This window comes from Electrophorus electricus, chromosome 21, assembly GCF_041902795.1.
Source record: "Electrophorus electricus isolate QZ-2024a chromosome 21, ASM4190279v1, whole genome shotgun sequence".
Lineage (NCBI taxonomy): Eukaryota > Metazoa > Chordata > Actinopteri > Gymnotiformes > Gymnotidae > Electrophorus > Electrophorus electricus.
This window is the reverse complement of record NC_137517.1, coordinates 13,724,247-13,745,000: the sequence shown is the minus strand read 5'-3', so window position 1 is coordinate 13,745,000 and position 20,754 is coordinate 13,724,247. Positions and strand designations below refer to the sequence as shown.

General features: G+C 44.6%; 2 protein-coding genes and 1 non-coding gene across 34 annotated transcripts in view; 2 read left to right on the top strand and 1 right to left on the bottom strand.

Annotated features, from left to right (window-relative positions):
• Positions 1–14,295, top strand: part of fnbp1b (formin binding protein 1b) — a 68,324-nt gene extending 54,029 nt beyond the window's left edge. For 10 of the 32 annotated variants that reach the window (XM_035521194.2, XM_081704245.1, XM_081704227.1 and 7 more), the window contains 9 exons: positions 3,826–3,840; positions 4,154–4,189; positions 5,943–6,052; positions 6,824–6,956; positions 7,146–7,273; positions 8,015–8,160; positions 9,449–9,607; positions 10,938–10,990; positions 11,690–14,295. In XM_035521194.2, the coding sequence (XP_035377087.1) occupies positions 3,826–3,840; positions 4,154–4,189; positions 5,943–6,052; positions 6,824–6,956; positions 7,146–7,273; positions 8,015–8,160; positions 9,449–9,607; positions 10,938–10,957 (747 nt within the window). In that variant the 3' untranslated portion in view covers positions 10,958–10,990; positions 11,690–14,295. The remainder of the gene's footprint in view (positions 1–3,825; positions 3,841–4,153; positions 4,190–5,942; positions 6,053–6,823; positions 6,957–7,145; positions 7,274–8,014; positions 8,161–9,448; positions 9,608–10,937; positions 10,991–11,689) is intronic. The other 22 variants (XM_081704228.1, XM_081704236.1, XM_081704233.1 and 19 more) reach the window with 7 other exon arrangements.
• Positions 14,296–15,477: 1,182 nt separating this feature from the next.
• LOC113591318 (U6atac minor spliceosomal RNA) lies at positions 15,478–15,606 on the top strand. Its single transcript, XR_003412183.3, has one exon. It is a non-coding gene; the product is annotated as a U6atac minor spliceosomal RNA (small nuclear RNA).
• A 2,427-nt stretch (positions 15,607–18,033) lies between these two features.
• The window catches only part of cdk5rap2 (CDK5 regulatory subunit associated protein 2), a 28,339-nt gene continuing 25,618 nt past the window's right edge, over positions 18,034–20,754 (bottom strand). Inside the window, exons 42-49 of the mRNA XM_035521233.2 lie at positions 20,448–20,642; positions 20,156–20,215; positions 19,880–20,064; positions 19,541–19,660; positions 19,287–19,425; positions 19,057–19,103; positions 18,820–18,865; positions 18,034–18,437 (exon numbers count right to left, since the gene is read on the bottom strand). Coding sequence (XP_035377126.2) covers positions 18,334–18,437; positions 18,820–18,865; positions 19,057–19,103; positions 19,287–19,425; positions 19,541–19,660; positions 19,880–20,064; positions 20,156–20,215; positions 20,448–20,642 — 896 coding nt within the window. The 3' untranslated portion in view covers positions 18,034–18,333. The remainder of the gene's footprint in view (positions 18,438–18,819; positions 18,866–19,056; positions 19,104–19,286; positions 19,426–19,540; positions 19,661–19,879; positions 20,065–20,155; positions 20,216–20,447; positions 20,643–20,754) is intronic.

The window sequence follows — 20,754 nt, the reverse complement described above, 5'->3', positions numbered from 1 at the left end:
CTTCTCACAAACGACACGTACCCAGCGAGCGTGCTGCGTGTTCCCTCGTACCGGCCGATTTCAGCTTTATGGGTCAGCGGAGTCTTCTAGAATCCCGTGACATCACAGGGCTGCGTATCCTGACGCGAGGACGCCCGAATTTGAAAAATCAACATGACGTCCTCGCGCAGGGGCCCTTCTCGCCACAGCATGTATTTTCCCGTTTTGAAGGTGTCGCCCAGTTCCAGTAGTCACGGGATGCCGCTAGTTACAGCCGGAACAGTCCGAGTTCAAGCACCCACAGCATCGTAGAGCACGTTTATGTTACCACCCCGTTCCCCTGTACGGGAGATATTACCCAGGGTTCTCTCTGTCGTACCGTCCGCCCCAAGACGCCTCTCCTCGCAGCCATTTTGTGTGTGACGGCTACTCCTACTCTTCTTTCTCTCGCTCTGTCATTCTCTCCAACATGATCTCATCTCTTGGCTAATCACCAGCTCCTTTAACCCTGGAAATAAGATGGGGGGGTTGTTTGTTGGTTTGTTTGTTTTGTTTGTTTTGTTTTGTTTTGTTTTTTACAATCTGCTGCTGAAGTTCACTACCAAAAAAGGGATTTTAAGTAATACAGTTAATTAAGTAATAGAGTTAATTAGGTAATACAGTTAATTAAGTAATAGAGTTAATTAGGTAATATAGTTAATTAATAATATAGTTAGCAAATAGAAATTCAGTTGTGTGAGTTGTGATCTTCAGTCAGGTCCCTTGGCAGGAACATTGCAGACAGTGACAACTTCCTCAGCTCTGGACGAGCCGTACTGCAGCCAGAGACCTGCATTTCCACACACACCGCCACACACACCATCACACACTCCTGCGGGGGACGACTACTGGCAGACGGGCTGTGTGGCTCACAGATGGAGCCTTTGGGGGTTCTGGAACCTTCTGGACACTCTTCAGTGTTCAGTAATTCTAGAAGGTGATTAGCTTTCAGAATGCCGACTCATTCAGCAGTGCCGGGGTCATGGCAAAGCCAAGGCCGTCTGGAAGGAGTACGCTGGGTCAGATATGACCAGGTCAGACGCTTTTAGCAAGCTCACCGCTCCTTTCTGCAGAGCAGCTGCCACTTAAACCACCTTCTCCATTTTCTTAATGTGGTTTTCCTTAAAACCAGTTAGTGTGCTAGTGTTAGGGTTAGGGTTAGGGTTAGGGTTAGTGTGCTAGGGTTAGGGTTAGTGTGCTAGGGTTAGGGTTAGGGTTAGGGTTAGGGTTAGTGTGCTAGGGTTAGGGTTAGGGTTAGGGTTAGGGTTAGGGTTAGTGTGCTAGGGTTAGGGTTAGGGTTAGTGTGCTAGGGTTAGGGTTAGTGTGCTAGGGTTAGGGTTAGGGTTAGTGTGCTAGTGTTAGGGTTAGGGTTAGGGTTAGTGTGCTAGGGTTAGGGTTAGGGTTAGTGTGCTAGGGTTAGGGTTAGGGTTAGTGTGCTAGGGTTAGGGTTAGGGTTAGTGTGCTAGGGTTAGGGTTAGGGTTAGGGTTAGTGTGCTAGGGTTAGGGTTAGTGTGCTAGGGTTAGGGTTAGGGTTAGTGTGCTAGGGTTAGGGTTAGGGTTAGTGTGCTAGGGTTAGGGTTAGTGTGCTAGGGTTAGGGTTAGGGTTAGGGTTAGTGTGCTAGGGTTAGGGTTAGGGTTAGGGTTAGTGTGCTAGGGTTAGGGTTAGGGTTAGTGTGCTAGGGTTAGGGTTAGGGTTAGTGTGCTAGGGTTAGGGTTAGGGTTAGGGTTAGTGTGCTAGGGTTAGGGTTAGGGTTAGGGTTAGTGTGCTAGGGTTAGGGTTAGGGTTAGGTTAGGGTTAGCGTTAGGGTTAGTGTGCTAGGGTTAGGGTTAGGGTTAGTGTGCTAGGGTTAGGGTTAGGGTTAGTGTGTTAGGGTTAGGGTTAGGGTTAGTGTGCTAGGGTTAGGGTTAGGGTTAGGATTAGTGTGCTAGGGTTAGGGTTAGGGTTAGTGTGCTAGGGTTAGGGTTAGGGTTAGGGTTAGTGTGCTAGGGTTAGGGTTAGTGTGCTAGGGTTAGGGTTAGGGTTAGTGTGCTAGGGTTAGGGTTAGGGTTAGTGTGCTAGGGTTAGGGTTAGGGTTAGTGTGCTAGGGTTAGGGTTAGGGTTAGTGTGCTAGGGTTAGGGTTAGGGTTAGTGTGCTAGGGTTAGGTTATGGTTAGGGTTATGGTTAGGGTTAGGTTAGGGTTAGGGTTAGGTTAGGGTTAGGTTAGGGTTAGGGTTAGTGTGCTAGGGTTAGGTTATGGTTATGGTTAGGGTTGGGTTAGGTTAGGGTTAGGTTAGGTTAGGGTTAGGTTAGGGTTAGGTTAGGGTTAGGGTTAGGTTAGGGTTAGGTTAGGGTTAGTGTGCTAGGGTTAGGGTTAGGTTATGGTTAGGGTTAGGTTAGGGTTAGGTTAGGTTAGGTTAGGGTTAGGTTAGGGTTAGGTTATGGTTAGGGTTAGGTTAGGGTTAGGTTATGGTTAGGGTTAGGTTAGGGTTAGGGTTAGGTTAGGGTTAGGGTTAGGGTTATGGTTAGGGTTAGGTTAGGGTTAGGGTTAGGTTAGGGTTAGGGTTAGGTTAGGGTTAGGGTTAGGTTATGGTTAGGGTTAGGTTAGGGTTAGGTTAGGGTTAGGTTAGGGTTAGGGTTAGGTTAGGGTTAGGGTTAGGGTAGGGTTATTGTGGGGTTAGGGTTAGGGTTAGGTTAGGGTTAGGTTAGGGTTAGGTTATGGTTAGGGTTAGGTTAGGGTTAGGTTAGGGTTAGGGTTAGGTTAGGGTTAGGTTAGGGTTATGGTTAGGGTTAGGTTAGGGTTAGGGTTAGGTTAGGGTTAGGTTAGGGTTAGGTTATGGTTAGGGTTAGGTTAGGTTAGGGTTAGGTTAGGGTTAGGTTAGGGTTAGGGTTAGGTTAGGGTTAGGGTTAGGGTAGGGTTATTGTGGGGTTAGGGTTAGGGTTAGGTTAGGGTTAGGTTAGGGTTAGGTTAGGTTAGGGTTAGGGTTAGGTTAGGGTTAGGGTTAGGTTAGGGTTAGGTTAGGGTTAGGGTTAGGTTAGGGTTAGGGTTAGGGTTAGGGTAGGGTTATTGTGGGGTTAGGGTTAGGGTTAGGTTAGGGTTAGGGTTAGGTTAGGGTTAGGTTAGGGTTAGGGTTAGGGTAGGGTTATTGTGGGGTTAGGGTTAGGTTAGGGTTAGGTTAGGGTTAGGGTTAGGGTAGGGTTATTGTGCTAGGGTTAGGGTTAGGTTAGGGTTAGGGGTTAGGTTAGGGTTAGGGTTAGGGTAGGGTTAGGTTAGGGTTAGGGTTAGGTTAGGGTTAGGGTAGGGTTAGGTTAGGGTTAGGGGTAGGGTAGGGTTAGGGTTAGGTTAGGGTTAGGTTAGGGTTAGGTTAGGGTTAGGGTTAGGGTTAGGTTAGGGTTAGGGTTAGGGTTAGGTTAGGGTTAGGGTTAGGTTAGGGTTAGGGTTAGGGTTAGGTTAGGGTTAGGTTAGGGTTAGGGTTAGGGTAGGGTTAGGTTAGGGTTAGGGTTAGGGTTAGGGTTAGGGTAGGGTTAGGTTAGGGTTAGGGTTAGGGTAGGGTTAGGTTAGGGTTAGGGTTAGGGTAGGGTTATTGTGCTAGGGTTAGGGTTAGTGCACCTTTGCTCCCTGCACATGCCACTATTACCCAGAGTGACCCTGGGCACTTCTTGTGTAGTGAGCTTCAGCAGTGATCTCATGAACATCACACAGCACACCCGTGTGTGAGCGTGAGAGAGTGAGTGTGTGTGTGTGTGTGTGAACACTGGCGTGCTGTTTGTTCTGATTCTCTTCTCTCTTCCCCTTCCATTATTCCCCCTCCCCCCCTTCCTCGAGAAGCTCTCTCTCAAGCTGGTAAGCATGTTCATAACAGTATCACCTTGTCGGCATGACCGCAGCATGCTCGTTGCCATAGTAACACGCGACCTCCTAACACCGCGCCCCGCTGGGTTTTTTTGACTCATCGCCCGTTTGCCGTTTCTGTAAACCGTGCTGTTTTAACCTGCTGTTTCATTTACCGTCCTTTGCCACATTGTGGGGGTTTTTTTTCCTTGTGTGTTTAAAAAAACAAAAAAAAAACAAAAAAAAAACCCAGAACTGCGTTGTCTCATGTTTGTTGTTTGTTTTTGTTTTGTTCGTCTGGTTTCCGTGGCGACCCTCTGTGTAGATCTCCCTCAATGTCCACGTGCGGAACTTCATTGAGGTGATCTGATCCCCGACACTGCTTCCTAAACGACAGTAACGTCACAAATTTCCTTCACATAACGGTTGAATAACTCACTAAGCAGAAACCCTTGACTGGCTGGCTGCTCTGAATTCATTCTCTGAATTGCGACGACTAGGCGAATGTCTTCAGGCACAGTGACGGCGGTAGCCAGGGGCTTCAGCTTTAGAGTGCAACTTGCCTGCCCTCTGTCACGCCTGGCTGCAAAACATACACAGTTCACGCCTGGTATCCGTATGTTTCACTGAGCCATGGAAAGCTACACAGGATCTTAAAACCACAGGTCCATTAATGGAATGAATGCAGTCAGCCATTATAAAAGTGAACTCTTGTCAAATGTATCCCAAATGGCTTTGCACAAGACACTAAACCTGCTGTATGCGAAATTAGCTGAAGGTTAAGCAGCCTGGTTGAAATGTTGGTGAGGTTCACGCCGTGTGCTTCGACGCAGTGGGCGTGGAGGACGCTCAGTACGGGGAGGTCGGGGGTTCTTTGGGGGTTTTTTTGCTGCATGGCTGTTGTGTGCTGCATGGCGGACCAGGGCGAAACAGGCCATTCACTCTGAAAGGGACGAAGCGGGACCACGACCGGGACACAGTGGCAGCCATGAATGCTCCGTTCACACTCGTTTAATCCAGATCTGAACCCGCTTTATTTTGCCCTGACATTTGCTTTCGGCTTGCGTGACTAGATTGTTCTTAATCTCGCATGTAAAAATCCAAATAGTTGCCTTTAAAACTAATTTTGGTTTCATGAAAGGGTTAGTTTTATGAAATGCAGTTTTCAAAACGCATCTCAGATGGACAAATACTTAATAGTTTATACCTCAAATTGATTAGAATTACCACCGAAAATGCAAAAGCCTGTTCTGACAGAATTAGTGTAACAACAGCCTGATTACAGCTGTGACAAAATATACTGAACCTCAGTGTCTCTTTACTGTTCAGACACGATCTTTTGGATTGAATTTACCAGATCTAAAATGATCATTTAGAGAAAAGGAACAGAACACGCTCAGACCCTGCATAATAAATGCTGCCACCTAGTGGTAGACCAGGCAGCTCGGCAGTGAGCAGACCAGCTGGATTTTGTGTAGCGGAAATGGTGATTAGAAAGAGACTGATGGTGACTTAGCAACCCTGCAGGACAGTCCAGTCATTCAGACAGGAAAAAAAAACAGAGTGACCTGCCGTGACCCTAGTTAAGCCCTGAGACCCCCGGTCCAGCACTACAGCGGCCATCAGAACTCGGTCTTCATAAGAAAAACAGTCAAACAAATTTCAGACCTGCATCAAACAAAAAAGAATTACATTTTTAAAAAGTGGTCACTGTGCTTTGTTCACCCTTAAGCACTTACAAGATCACAATCAGGTGACTTGTATGAAAACCTACCACCCAGGTGACTGGTTTGGCTGAGACAAGTCTGACCCAAATCACTTCATCTAAAATTGACCAATTGCAGTATAGTCTTTTAAAGCTTTCTGATTGGCTGGCCAGGCCGACACAAGTCTGAGTCAGTTTCTTAGATTGGACATTATGTTAAAGCACATCTAACTCCTACACTGCAGATAGGCAGAAACAGACAGGAGACTCTGATTACGCATCTGGGATTATGCATGTGGGATTATATATGTAGGATTATGTGCACACCACCTCCTGATAGCGTGGGGCAGGAGCAAACAGTGACTGTTCTCTGGCTGTGCTCTCTCACTGGTGCGCGTGGGCGTCTCAGGGGGTGAACCCAGAGGACTGCAGCCATCTGCCCCCGGAGCAGCGCAGGAAGAAGCTACAGGCCAAGATCGACGACATCAGTAAAGACATCCAGAAAGAGATGGACCAGAGGTACACACACACGCGTGCACACACACACACACACACACACACACACAGTAAAGACATACAGAAAGAGATGGACCAGAGATACACACACACACATGTGCACACATGTGCACACATGTATACACCTACACACACACAGACACACACACACAGTAAAGACATACAGAAAGAGAAGAACCAGAGGTACACACACACACACATGTGCACACATGTATACACCTACACACACACACAGTAAAGACATACAGAAAGAGATGGACCAGAGGTACACACACACACATGTGCACACATGTGCACACATGTATACACCTACACACACACAGACACACACACACAGTAAAGACATACAGAAAGAGAAGAACCAGAGGTACACACACACACACATGTGCACACATGTATACACCTACACACACACAGACACACACACACACGTGCACACACACATACACAGACATACACATGTGCACACATGTATACATACACTCACACACACACACACACATACACACATGTATACACCTATACACACACACACATGCATGCACACACTCACACACACACTGATGTGCTCGTACACTCTACATATTCCCAAAACACATCTAGTGGCCAGTGAAACATTCCATCCCTGGGCACTTTAAGCTCTTATCCATCAAACCTGTCTGAATGTATTTTGAATGTACATCAAGCTTTCCACTGTTTAGGAGTGTGTGTGTGTGTGTATGTGTGTGTGTGTGTGTGTGTGTGTGTGCGCGCGTGTGTGTTCACTACTTTCAGGGATGCGTTGACTAAAATGAAGGACGTGTATGTAAAGAACCCCCAGATGGGTGATCCCAGCAGTGTGGACCCCCGCCTGGCTGAGATCGCCCAACACATCGACAAACTACAGACTGAACTGCAGAAATTTGAGGTGTGTGTATCAGTAATGCAAAACACATCTACCAAAGTACACTTGCAATTATACACAATTATATACAATATACACCCAGATGAAAACATAGCTTAGTATTTTGTGTGAATCTGTGTGTATACATGTGCATGAATGTGTGTGTGTGTGTGTGTGTGTGTGTGTGTGTGTGTGTGTGTGTTTGCGCTGCAGGGTTGGTTAGCCGAGGTGGAGGGCAGGATGCCAGTGAGGAGTGAGCCCACAAACAGACAGAGCAGCGTGTACGATAGACAGAGCAACACACCACCAGCCAACAACAACTGTGCTCAGGACCGCGAGAGGTACCGTACACACGCACGCACACACACACGTATGTGCTCACACATGCTCACAGTCAGGTGTACAGACATACACACACGTGCACTTTAACGGACACACACATGCTCATACCTGTACATCTAACGGCTCCACAGTCCAGTGTCCCACATTTAAACTCCCTGTTTAACCCATCCCCTTCTACATCCACACTACCTGAAGCCGTCTTAGCAGGTAAACTTAGTCAGAGATTTTGCTTTTACCCAAACTCACCCTATCAGTCATTTTCAGACAAAGAGCAGGTCTTCGTGAAGGACATTTCTAATGTCGTTTGCACTAATGTTATGTGCACTTTGTATATAGTGCACTGTGTTGTGATACACAGAACATACTGTACACACAATCTCTCAAATATACCTAAACCCTGAGTTACGTGCTATATGAATTATTTATTGTGTATAATAATGAGTATAGTGTAAATGGTGTTTATGGTAATGAGTATAGTGTAAACAGTGTCTAAGATAATGAGAGTATTTTGCATATTTAATACAACTGTGAAGGGAGTGGCAGATTTCTGTTAATGTGATGTACACAATGGATAGTATTGCTGGAAGTTGAGGGTCACCACCATAGTTGAGGGTCATTGGTTCGATAGACGTGCACCCACCACACATCATTCAACCTGCAGTGATACAGTTGCTATAGATACTTTGTGTGCGTGTTTGTGTGCGTGCATGTGCGTGTGTGTGTGTGCGTGTGTGATGGAGTAGTCCGGATGGTAGCTATACTGAGGAGCAGAGCTCTGAGGTCCAGACTAAGGTTCAGACCGATACGGAGTTTGATGACTTTGATGATGCTGAGGAGGACCTGCTGCCCACTATCGGAACCTGCAAGGCACTCTACCCATTTGAAGGTACCACACACACACACACACACACACACACCCACACCCAAACCCAATAGTCAAAATGAAGTCAAGGGTGTTTATAATATAGAATTGTCTGCTGATGACATAATCTTAAAGCCACAATACTACCATATGCTCAATAATCAATAATAACAAGTGAAAGTGACGGTTACAGTGTTAAAGATCCAGTTGTTATTTAGAATATATCACTGGAGTGAGTCTTCCATTTTAAAATTTCCTTATCCAGCTGACAAACGACAAGGTGGATTTAGCTAGCGTTAGCCAGTTAGCTAACTATATGAATTTATGTAACTAAAAATATAAACTTTTAACCTAGTCTTTCTATGTTGAGAATACTCTCTAGGTAGGTTTGGTATTTGCTATTTTTTTTCCCATCCACGTAATCAAACTATAATAATGAACAGATGATCATGGTATTGATCTCAATATTAGCTAACAATAGATAGCCAAGTTAATGTTAGATTAGTTGAAGCTGAATTAAACAGTATCATATAATATAGTACAACACAACGGAACAGAGAACTATCCAGGACTATATTATAGATCAGTGGTATGACAATACCACTGGCGTGGATTCATATCATTTTCTCAGTGGGTCCTGTGCTATATTAGCATGAATATGAATTATCAGTATGAATATTATCTCCTTTATTTTAGCCATAGAGATGACTAAATTTGATAGCATGAGTTTACTGACTTCCTAAGTTCATCGTGGTCTATGAGTGAGTATTAGCTTGTATTAAGCAGTCCTGATTTAAGATTTGTTTTTTCCGTTACCAATCGATCGAACTAGTTGGCCTAGCGTGGGCTTTGCGAAGTTTCCTGTATGTTTGTGTGATACGGGGGACGTACAGTCTCACCAGAGACTGTGCGGTGTCTCAAGGCAAAACGGTCATCTCGCAGGCGGTAGGTGATATCTTGTGGAACCAAGGCTGTTCTCAGAGGAAACTGAGATCTCACCCAGTATTAACATGGTCTTGATATAGCAGCCACTTCTTTGAATATCGCACCATAGATATGGCTGTCTCCTCTCTCTCTCTCTCTCTCTCTCTCTCTCTCTCTCTCTCTCTCTCTCTCTCTCTCTCTCTCTCTCTCCCTCTCTCACACACACACACACGCTCTCTCTCTCCCTCTCACACACACACACACACACACACACTCTCTCTCTCTCGCTCTCTCTCTCTTCTTTCTGTTCCTGTCTTTATTTTTACGCGTCTCTATCTTTCTTGGTTTCCCACCTTTCTCAGTATCTCCTCTTTCCCCGTGCCTGTAGGTAACAATGAGGGTACGCTGACTCTGGCTGAGGGGGAGGTGCTCTTCGTCATCGAGGAGGACAAAGGAGACGGCTGGACGCGCGTCCGCCGGAACGAGGAAGAGGAGGGCTACATCCCAACGTCCTACGTCGAGGTCTTCCTCGACACCAACACCAAAGGTGCTCGCCCTCATACGTGATCGGGTGTTCCAGGCTAAACCGCCTACTGTCACAAGCAGCTATGACCTTACATCCTGCTGTTTAGGGGTGGGCCTTGACCTCACATCCTGCTGTTTAGGGGTGGGCCTTGACCTCACATCCTGCTGTTTAGGGCTGGGCCTTGACCTCACATCCTGCTGTTTAGGGGTGGGCCTTGACCTCACATCCTGCTGTTTAGGGGTGGGCCTTGACCTCACATCCTGCTGTTTAGGGGTGGGCCTTGACCTCACATCCTGCTGTTTGGGCATGGGCTATGACCTTGTTTACTGGTGTTCCAGGCTATGATTATGGTTTCCCATCATAATGATGTCACTAAATCAACTCGGTTGTGGCTTGTGTTTGATGAGATGGGTAATTTGGAGATGTTGGACTGTTCGCAGTGTTTCTTTTTAAGTGTGCAAAACAGCACAGTACATATTCAAAGGCTGAGTGGTGGCAGTAAAAGATATAAGAAGCACAGAACCAATTAGCATAGAGACAATTAGCATAGACCCAATCAGCCTAGAAACAATCAGAGCAGAACCAATTAACATAGAGCCAATTAGCATAGAGCCAGTCAGCACAGAACCAGTTAGCATGGAACCAGTCAGCACAGAACCAGTCCGCACAGAACAAATTAATATAGAACCAATCAGAGCAGAACCATTTAACATAGAGCCAATTAGCATAGAACCAATCAAGCAGAACCAGTCAGCACAGAACCAGTTAGCATAGAGCCGATTAGCATAGAACCTATCAGCACATAACCAATCCCAACAATCCCTAGTGAGTCCCTACATCACTAAGTCACCCCACCCAACGGTTCTGTAGCTCTGAGCAATGATAACTCACCATGCTCAGAACACCGTGCTGATATGTAAGCATTCTGCCCCGAACCATGTTAGTGTGGAAACACGTCTGGAACGGTCACCGTCCCTACGCAGAACCCTCCAACCCTGCAGTGGAGAAGAAGCTTTAGGCCCAGTGAGGGTCCAGGAGGGTTTGGGTGGGTCCAGGTGGCTTCAGTCCTAGAGCACTGCACAGTATAGTGCGTCTTTGAGGCTAAAGACCAGACGTTTAAGTACTGGAATCATTATTCAGAAGTGTTAAACATATTTGTAGCAGTGGTCTGTATGCAGAGATGCATGCATGCTCTTCTTGTAAGTCTTCTATTGCAGTAATGGAGAGTGTATCCATATAATCCAGGAAGGAGCCTAATGAACCATAAATGGCACATAAATAGACTGTGTGAGGTGGGTCAGCACGGGGCTGGGCTGGGGAGTGATCTACTCTACTGTTTGTTTAATTCCAGGTCTCTATATGTGGGGTTAGGGGTTGTAACTGACATACAACCCCTTCATGAGGGTGAGAATGTGTCTGTGTATGTGTGTGTTTCTCAGAGCTGAGCTGAGCTGAGCTGAGATTGTTCTAGGTTTCTAGATTCTAGATTTTTCTTTTCTTGTGTGATACAGATATGATATGCATGAGTCTCAATAACTGCATGAGAATAGTTGCAAAGAATTCCTCATTGTGTGTGTCTGTTTGTAATGTTGCCTTAATGCCTGTGCCTTACTGAAATATTAACATTAAGTCTCTTGTGAGCATGCTAGAGCTTTAAAATGTTTGCGACACAGCGTCACTGTAGAAGTCTGTGGTCCCAACGCACATAAAAGTCACAAGCGTGACAGCGGCACCACCTCATGGACAACTTTCTGCTCGCTAACCATGCGTGACTAAGTTACAAACCAGTTCCACGAGATGCTTCGCATCTTTTAAAAAAACCCATTACATTCATATAAACAGCAAACTAAATGTGTGTATCTTTCATTTGAGAATCTACTACAGTTAAAGTCTGTCTGGAATTTCAGAATGTGTCCAGTAGATTGTAGAGCACATCTTTAAATTATACTGAAGCCTAAGAAACTATAGAATGTGGGGAGATTTTTCAATTGTAGTGCGTTTAAAAATCTTCCGTTTATTTGTAAGTGTAAATTATATTTTGGCGCTCGTGTTTGTGAAACGTTAATTTTCTTCCTTCCCCTCTCTGTTTGTCCATAACTGCAGATTCCTAGATGCCAAGGTGATCTGGATGTGACCGTGCATGGATGAAACACCACTCTTTAATCGAGAGAGTGAGAGAGAGAGTGAGAGAGAGACGCGACGATGGTGATGATGGTGATGCTGAAGGACAATGAGGAAGAGGGTGGAGCAGTCTGACTGAGTCTGCTGCAGAGAGTATCTGAACCATGCAGTCAATCAGAGAAAAGTGCAAAATTGTCCAATCCAAACGTATTGCCCATTTCTGTCGTTTTTACAATAAGGTCATTTTTTTTCTTACATTATTTAATTTTGCCTCTTTGCTATGCACTCGTACTAACCGCGATAATTGTGCATTTCTGTCTGTATGTGTTGCCTGCTGGCTTACTCACGCCCAGCCTCCTCCCTGTGCCCAAATGCCCAATCAGAAGCTGTGGTTGTGGTCTGAAAAAGGAACTAGTTAGTCGCCTTTAGTAGGTGGCCCCGCACCCCCAGTACCGCCCCCTGGACTTCACTCTCCCCTCAGGCTCACTCTTTGCCCTGGTTGCTCAGTGCATTGTGGGTACACTGCCAACAGAACGTCATCGGAACGTTCTGGAAGTGGAACTCTCAGGTGCTTTCTGTTGAATCGTAAACTCTAGTCACACACTCACTCTGACATTACAGATGTCGTTAACTCAAACGTATGCGTGTGCGCGTGTGTACGTGTGAGTGCTCGTGCGTGACTGCGTGTGCAAGTGCATGCATGTGTGCACGTGTGCGCGCCCTTAGTTTGGGTTTAGCAATGGCACAGAGGTCGCAGCTCCACCTCCCAACTTCACCCACCCCACCCATCCCCTTATGTCCTTCCTCAGACCACACCCCTCGTACGTAACAGCTGCTGGCTTCTGGCTTCCATGAGTGCCTGTCAGAGCTCGGGGCTGGGCTTCCCCTGCCAGCAGCCTACATGTGACCCCTGACCCCTCCTGCCCCACGCCGACACGGTTGGGCTGCTCCCGTCCATTAACTTGCAAACGGTGCAAATGAAAACATCTGCTCTCAGAATGCTAGTTCCATCTGCCATGTCCATATTTTCTCACGGTCCTGCTCGTCCATGTCCCCGTATTCAGGGTCCTTCCTTGCCTCCGTCTCCTGTGTGCTTCTCTCCGTTGCCCTTCGGACTGGGGCTCACGTCTCACAGACGTCTCACAAACGTCTCAAACGTGGGCGGTAGGTGCGTCACATTAAGTTAAACAGCAACAGCTGTTCATTTGTGTTTTGAAGTGAGCTTTTTTTTTCCCTTCCACTGTCTCTATCGCAGGCCTGCGTGGCCTCCTGGGGCAAGAGAACCCTCTGTGTTTCTGCTTCCCCACTCCATACCAGTCTGCTGCATACCAGTCTGCTGCATACCAGTCTGCTTCACCTTTTTTTAACCTTTCAAATCCAAATGAACATAATGAACTGGACAGCGCTCCTATGCAAACCGCGTGGTTTATATACACTGATGTTCCTGAGGGTGTAGTGAGTTTAAAGGCTAATTAGTGAAATACAGCAGCTCCGCATGCCTGGCGGTGCTTGTGACCTGGTGGTGTTGCCATGGTTGCACCACCAGTTGTAGTAGAGGGAGAGAGAAAACCCCAAATACACTGTGGCTCTGTTCCTTAATCTGCAGTACGTGCAACCGTGGCTCGATTGTGATTTCCTTCTAGGCTTCTCTCTGGGTTTCGTTTCACCTTTTTTCTGTTTTGCTTTGTATGTTGTCTAAAAAAAAGTGACGTTTAATATCATGAGAATCTCCACTGACTACTCATTCTGCTTTCTATGGCACATAGTTTATTTTAAAGTTTTGTTTTTTAACTCTTACATTCTTTTACATTCATTATAGATCATAGATAGGTTTTAGATTTTTTAAAATTATTTTTTACCTGTTTTTCTTCTACTGAATGATTAAATTGCACCTGTTTTTGGCCCTTTAAAAAACCCCACCGTGGCACCGTTGAAACTATAGCCAGGTCAAAACAAACCAAACAACAACAACCCAACCTTGTTATTCATCGTTTTCCTTTAAGAAGTTCTGTTCTCGCTGTAGCCCGAATGACCCAGCCTGCATCTTGCCTTCGCTTACTGCTGGTGATCTTTGGGACGAGATGCGTTGTAAATATGAAGGGCAGTCGCACAGCCGGAGGAGACGGCCGCGGTGCCTCACGAACGCGCGCGCGCGCGCGCCCGCGCGCTCTGACGCCCAAACGCGAGCCACGCGCGGGCAGGTCTCCTGGGCACGCGCCCTTCCCCTCCTCTGGCGCTGTACTAACAGACACCTGCAGGGGGCGCCAGCACCACTACGCCACTCCCAATCATATAAATATATATATATAAATATATAAATATAAATCTATAAATTAGAGAAACCTACGAATCAATTGATAGAAAATCTATTTTTAAGGGTTTTACTAAAAATAATTGTATTGGCTCTGATAAGCAAGTAAACGTTTTTGTTGTTGTTTTTTTTTCTGTCCTGTCTCCTTTGGTGATGTCTGCCAAATGGTGTTTTTTGCACTTTCTGTTTGTTTGTTCGTGTTATATTTGTAACGCTTGTTTCGTTGCACTGAAAACTTCGTATTGTGTTTACTGTGCCAATTAAACACAGGAAAGAACCGCAGTGTCTTGTCTCTTGATATTCTGTGCGCTTTTCCGTTTTAGTGCCGTAGCGAGAGAGCGTTACATTTGCATCTTTTATTGGTTGAAGTATTTTACTCCACGTGTTTTAATTTTAAAAGGCCAGCATACATGAGGGTGACCATATTATAGTTCTCAAAAAGACGCCAGGATGGTGGGGATTATTTTTTAAAACTTAATTACAAGACCAAAAAGTGGCCTTCACAGCCAACATATGCATTTCATTTTTATAAATATGATATATGAAAATCCGTTGCCATAAAAATTCACAACTTGTAGGAAAATGCTCTTTTAGGAAGAGGCATGCAACATTTGGGAACTTAGTCTAATACAGATTTCCTCACAAACTCTGACCACTTCACATCTATAATTCTGTCACGTTTGCTTTAATTACACTTGTTTTTAAAACAAGCATACGGAGACTGATTTATCCCAAATCCATCTGTCACATGCATGATGTACACGGACAAACACGTGCATGGCAGAAAAACAAGCCCAAGGTGTTTAGAAGATACAGAAGAGAAGGTTAACTTCACCACTGGTTGCGTGAGTAGCGTACGAAAAGCCCACGACATAAGGCGACTGTAGAAAGCAAACGTCAACATGAAAAAAAATCCAAATATGACAATGAACGCGGTTGTGAAATAAAGCTATATTTGGGGATCACTATTAGCATCGAACTAAAATAGCTAGCTAGCTAAGATATAACAAAGATCTGTGTAGGATATCTAGCCAACGTTAGGGTCAGCCAACTTAGGTTAATTTATTTAAAAGCTAGTTACGTTAGCTAGCATTCCGCTTTTAAGTCTCTAACGTCTAGAACCAACAAACAAAACATCAGTACTTCCCTTCTAATAATATAACTAGCTAACGTCAGCTTCTTGTTTAGTTCCCGGGAACCTCCGAGGGCGTCATATGCTAACTTCAAGGTGATTGGTCTATTAGCCTCCGTATGCAAAATAGTCATGCATTGTGCGCCAGCAATCTTAGCTTGTGCAGTAAAAATGTGAAATAATATTCATATAGTTAATATATAATCGTATGAACTTTAATATATAACGCTTATTTTTACGTACGGAATAGAAAATATATCTTACCGTCATCAAGACACACATTTATCTACCGCTATATATATAGGTCATAAATGCTATCACGATAACGTGTTGTATGAAAGGAGAGAAGGTTAGCACTCCCCTTGACAAGGATGGAAGAGGTCCTAGTGACCTGCAACACGCATACGGTTAAGGCATTGCCACCTACCTTTGTGGCATCTCTAACCAAGTTTTTTTCTTAAAGCTATAGTTTAGACTTCGAATTTAAATTCTGGACATTCATGCTTCTTTTAGATCCCACTGAAAGCAATTATACGAGCAGACGGTACGTAGTAATTGCGAATTTAATTACGTACAGTATTTCTTTTAGATGATTCATATTTAGCTGTGAGTCGCTATTAATTATTATTAGGACACCATTCACTCAGTCGATTAGTTTCCATGGTTTTACTTATCGCTTGGGTACCGCGGCTGTTAACCCCGTTTCCCAAACGCATCGCAGTGTAAAGATCATGCTAAATGAGACAGCACTCTTCTTAAATGAGAGCGTTCAATGTGATACTCGCTCTGATCGTGCTTCTGGGAAACCCAGCCATCTGCGGTAATACGAACCCAGCATTGTGATTCTAGTAACACTTGGCACTGCAATCAACAGCGAATCAAATTCTGTCAAAATAAAAGTCGAGATTAAAATTTTTAAGGTCATTTTAAAACACAGATAAAATAAAACAGGAAAAAGAATACACGAATAAACAATATAAATTCAAATGTTATTTTATAAAGTCTATATGTAAAATAATTTAAAAAAATTTTATATATATATATATATATATATATATATATATATATATATATATATATATATATATATATATATATATAATTTTTTTAATGTCTGTTAAAATCCATCTGTTCACAAACAATAAGACTGTACTGTGTAAATCTCATATTACTGTAGCTGGGAAATACATTTTTGCACTGGCACGTCATACTCAAGACACAAACCTAAAAAAGAAAAATGAAAATCTGAAGTAAAATATTGGTATTTGAAGAACCGCATTATGTAATATAACTTCATTTAATTTATATTTCAAAATGGGATTTTCCTTACATGTAAAATTTCACTGGTCTGAATTATAGTGTAGTCTACACTGCTGAGATTAGCTGTGCTCTTAAAACTCCAATTAGTATTGGGCTGTTTTAAACCCATAGCCTAATATGAGATGTACTTTATACTATAAAGTATAAATAAAGCATAAAAGTATAGTATAAAAGTATAAAAATGTACTTCAGGTTGTCCTCAAATTAAAGATAAAGATAAGTAAACATTCTCATCAAAATTAGATTTAATTTGACAAAGTTTGATTAATGTAATATAATTAGCTCAAACTGCGCATTTAGCATTAGAGTAATGTGTCGGACATGCGTAAAGCTTCTTTCTGACAATGGCTGTTGTAAAAAGTGCTATATAAACACATTTTATTGACTAATAGGTATAAGCAAAATGCCATTAATCAGATAGCTTGTCAGTAGCATTAAAATAGCATATTTGTCACTTAAAATAGTGTCAATCTTTTCTTTATTTTTGCCACAATTAACAGGTTTCCCAAGCTGCTAGTTGAAGCATTCTGCTTCTCCTTGATCATAGCGTGACTTTTGACACAGTAAGCTCTCTTATCTTTCGTCCATAGGTATTTCTGGCTCTGGGTTTCAGATAAAACCTCTGGAACAGAGCATCACCACCTTAGGAAAGCAATCAGCCAATTTTCCAGTCACTCATGGTGTACCTCAAGGTTCAGTTCTCAGAACAGTCTTGCCCTTCGCATACTACTACTGACACAAATCACATGTCATGCTGTCTGCTTCCATTGCTGTACAGATGATATTGAATTTGTCATTGATGTCACAGCTGGTCAGACCTGTGCTGGCTCTTAGGCGTCTCCTTCTTGACTGGATGACAGGTCTGTCAGTCATACACCAGGCTCTCCTGACTGGGTGGCAGGGTCACACGTGCTACACACTAACCATCTTTCAAATCCCAGTGGAAAACTTTCCTCTTCAGTTCATATATTTTCCTTCTACACATTCTTTTTTTCCCCCAGAACATACTTCAGGAAGTATGGGTGGCAGAAAGGCACTAAAACATGATCTCTTCTTTCAGCGCATGGTCATCATCTAATAACCAAGTTGAACATTTAGACTCATTTAATTGGATTTAACTGCCCTATTAGTGAGGTGAGACTGACCCTTGTTGTCTTGACAGTCAACTCAAAAAACTCATTAGCTTTTTTTTTTTTTTAATGTGATAAATATCTGAAAAGGTATTGCTGAGGAATTTCAAATCACAAAACCATGACCGCATGAGTTGCTGTTAACAGATAACCGAATAAGACCACTTGTTTCTTTGAACTTAAATGAAAGACAGGACCATAATTGAGTGCTAAGAGGTTTTAATACACATGTACCAATCTCCCTCAACCCTCAGGTGAAGCACACAGGTATCAGACGTGCTTATCCAGTAGAGTATAAAACATCATATTAAGAGCATACGGGCAATGAGTGATCGCAAATATTCAGAATTATTAGAAAAGAAAAACAGAAATGCATTAAATACAAAACTAAAAGACATTAAATATTTACAGGAGAAAATCCTTTTTTTTAAAAAAAAAAAAAAACAACAACCCAGAAACAATTACTAGTTAAAAAAATAATATCTTGTACATCCTTTGAGCAAAATCTGTATTTTACGATAAGTGTGCAAATTCATTTTGTGTCTCAAACTGCATCAGAGTACCTTTAAAAGGTAACAAAAAAAGACAAGGAAGAATATTTGTGAAAGCCATTTCTGTTCTACTTCTAACTGGATTAAGGATTAGGGGTTACTCATGGACGATGGCTGAACTATCCCATCCGGGTGATGAGGCTCTCCGACAACTGGAGTGGGAGGAGTCAATGTGTCACTCCTCACTGGATCCCAGCTTTCTGCCAGCGATCAGATGGGGGCGTGGACAATCTCCTGGGGGCAGGGTCTGGTGATTGACTCCTCACTGGGCATTCAGGGTGATTTCCTAGTGGAGGAAGGAGAGAATGACTTTCCAAGGAAACAGGGCAGATGTAAAAGGACTCCCTGCCCACGGCTGTGTACATGCGGCACATGTATATGAGACGGTACGATGGCCCAGCTGAACTCGCACTGGGGTTCTTTAATGTCAGAACAAAAGCAGGTGACATGAGGGGGAAAAATCAGGCCAAGGATGGTTTCTTTGCTTAATGAACTGACAATTGAACTATGAGGAAGCCAGGCTTGTGCACGCGCACGCAAATATACGAGGAAGAATTCATATGCTGTGATTCTCTCCACAGTATCATGCAAAAAGCCAAAAACAAACACAGCAACACACCCCATGTCTCGCATGACACACACACACACACACACACACACACACTAACCTTCGACTCGAAAGCCTTCTAGCCCAAAGATGCTTCCATAATTAAACTATAGCAAGTTACACACAGGAGAGATGAGAGATTACCAAGGGCACGCTACACCCACGCTACACCTATGCTACACGTATGTCACTTCAGCTGCTGACAAAGTAAATTAGTTTCCAGCAGCTCCAAGTGCACAAAGCTGATCTGGGGGCCAAACAGAGCTGATGAGGTCACAGCGGCCGAGTTCACACTGACCTCCAGGTTTCCTCTGGCTCTCTTCAGCACTCCGTGAGTCAGCGACACTACGGGAGGAGGGAGAGGTCAAACATGTGGTGCTGTATTACAGGACAGAGGCAAGCACTTCACGACAGGTTGTATCCACGTGTGTGGTCAGGGGTCTGTCTGCTGTCCCGTGAGGACCTTCACACCCTCTCTAAGTGTGTGTGTAATATATATGTATGCGTGTGTGTGTGTGTGTGTCGTACACTGGTCTATGATGATGCGCTCCATGCCCTCTCTAAGCTGGTTGGTGGAACGCAGGCGTTTGACGGCTCCTGTCAGCATCCTCTCCTGCTGAGATAACCTGCTCCTTAAGCAAGAGATCTCACTCCTAAACACGTCCTCCTGCACCGAGAGAGAGAGACACAGACAGACACACACACACAAAATGGGCCTCATCTTAGCATAAACAGAAGCCACCGAGTTCAGCAGAAAACTGTGTACCGTCTGTGTGTGTTACCTGCTGTCTGTGTGTGAGGTCACCCGAGGGCAGAGTTACTCTCCAGAACAGGTTCAACAGTCGTTCTGCTTCTTCTAGGACTAGGAGTATAGTGCCTGATCCATCCTTACAATCCACAAGCTAGCACGTGCGCAGGGACACGGAAGTAAAACGATTTTAAAAGGAGAAATAAGGAGGTATGCATATTTATATGCAGAAATGAGAAGCAGGACTGTGTGTGTGTGTGTGTGTGTGTGTGTGTGTGTGTGTGTGTGTGTGTGTGTGTGTGTGTGAGTGTGAGAGAGAGAGAGAGAGAGAGAGAGAGAGAGAGAGAGAGAGAGAGAGAGAGAGAGCTCTTACCCCGCGGCCCTCCTGCAGTTGTGTGTCCATAAAAGTGCTGAGCCTCTTGGCTCGGCGGATCTGTTTGCTCAGGGCTCTGTAGTCCTCCACCAGGCCCAGCATGTGACGGCCACGCCCACTGGCCCACAGCCCGTCGCCAGGCACTGACCGTGACGGGGAGCCACTTCCCACGGAGCTACCGCTGTCTACACACACACACACACACACGTTGCCTGGACTTGTTCCACACGTCCTGCGGAAATGACGACAATTTAGACAAACAGACCCAAAACGTACCATGAGCGGGACTGGAGGACCGCGAGTGCTGGGGGAGTCTCTCTGACTTAACCCCCTCATCTGAGAGAGAGAGAGAGAGAGAGAGAGAGAAAGAAAGAAAAAGAAAGAAAGAAAGGTACATGATAAAAGACCACTGAGGCCATCATTATCGTGTATACAGCTGTGCTTCCTCCACCTACCGCAGGTTTGCAGCTGTTATAGATCGTGTCCAAGTTTTTGTGTGTGTGTGTGTGTGTGTGTGTGTGTGTGTGTGTGTGTGTGTGTGTGTGTGTTTGCATGCCCGAGCCCATACCCGTCGTAGCCAGCAAGTAGTTGATGTTGATGGTGGACGGCCCGTCGGCACGGGACAGCAGCTGCTGCTCCAGTTTGTGTCGGAGTGCCGTGTTGGTCTGGATACTTCTCTCCAGCTGCAAGCGTAGCCTGCGCACCTCACTCAACAGCTCGGTGAGGTCCACTGTCCCGGGCTCAGCGCCCAGGTGCCCCTCGCCTGCACCGCACGCAAAGAATCACATTAAAGCTCCGCTCCAAAGCGGACAGTGACAAAAACCGCAATGAAAATGACAGAAGGCCTTTGGGTATTTTATTAAAAACAAGCAGAG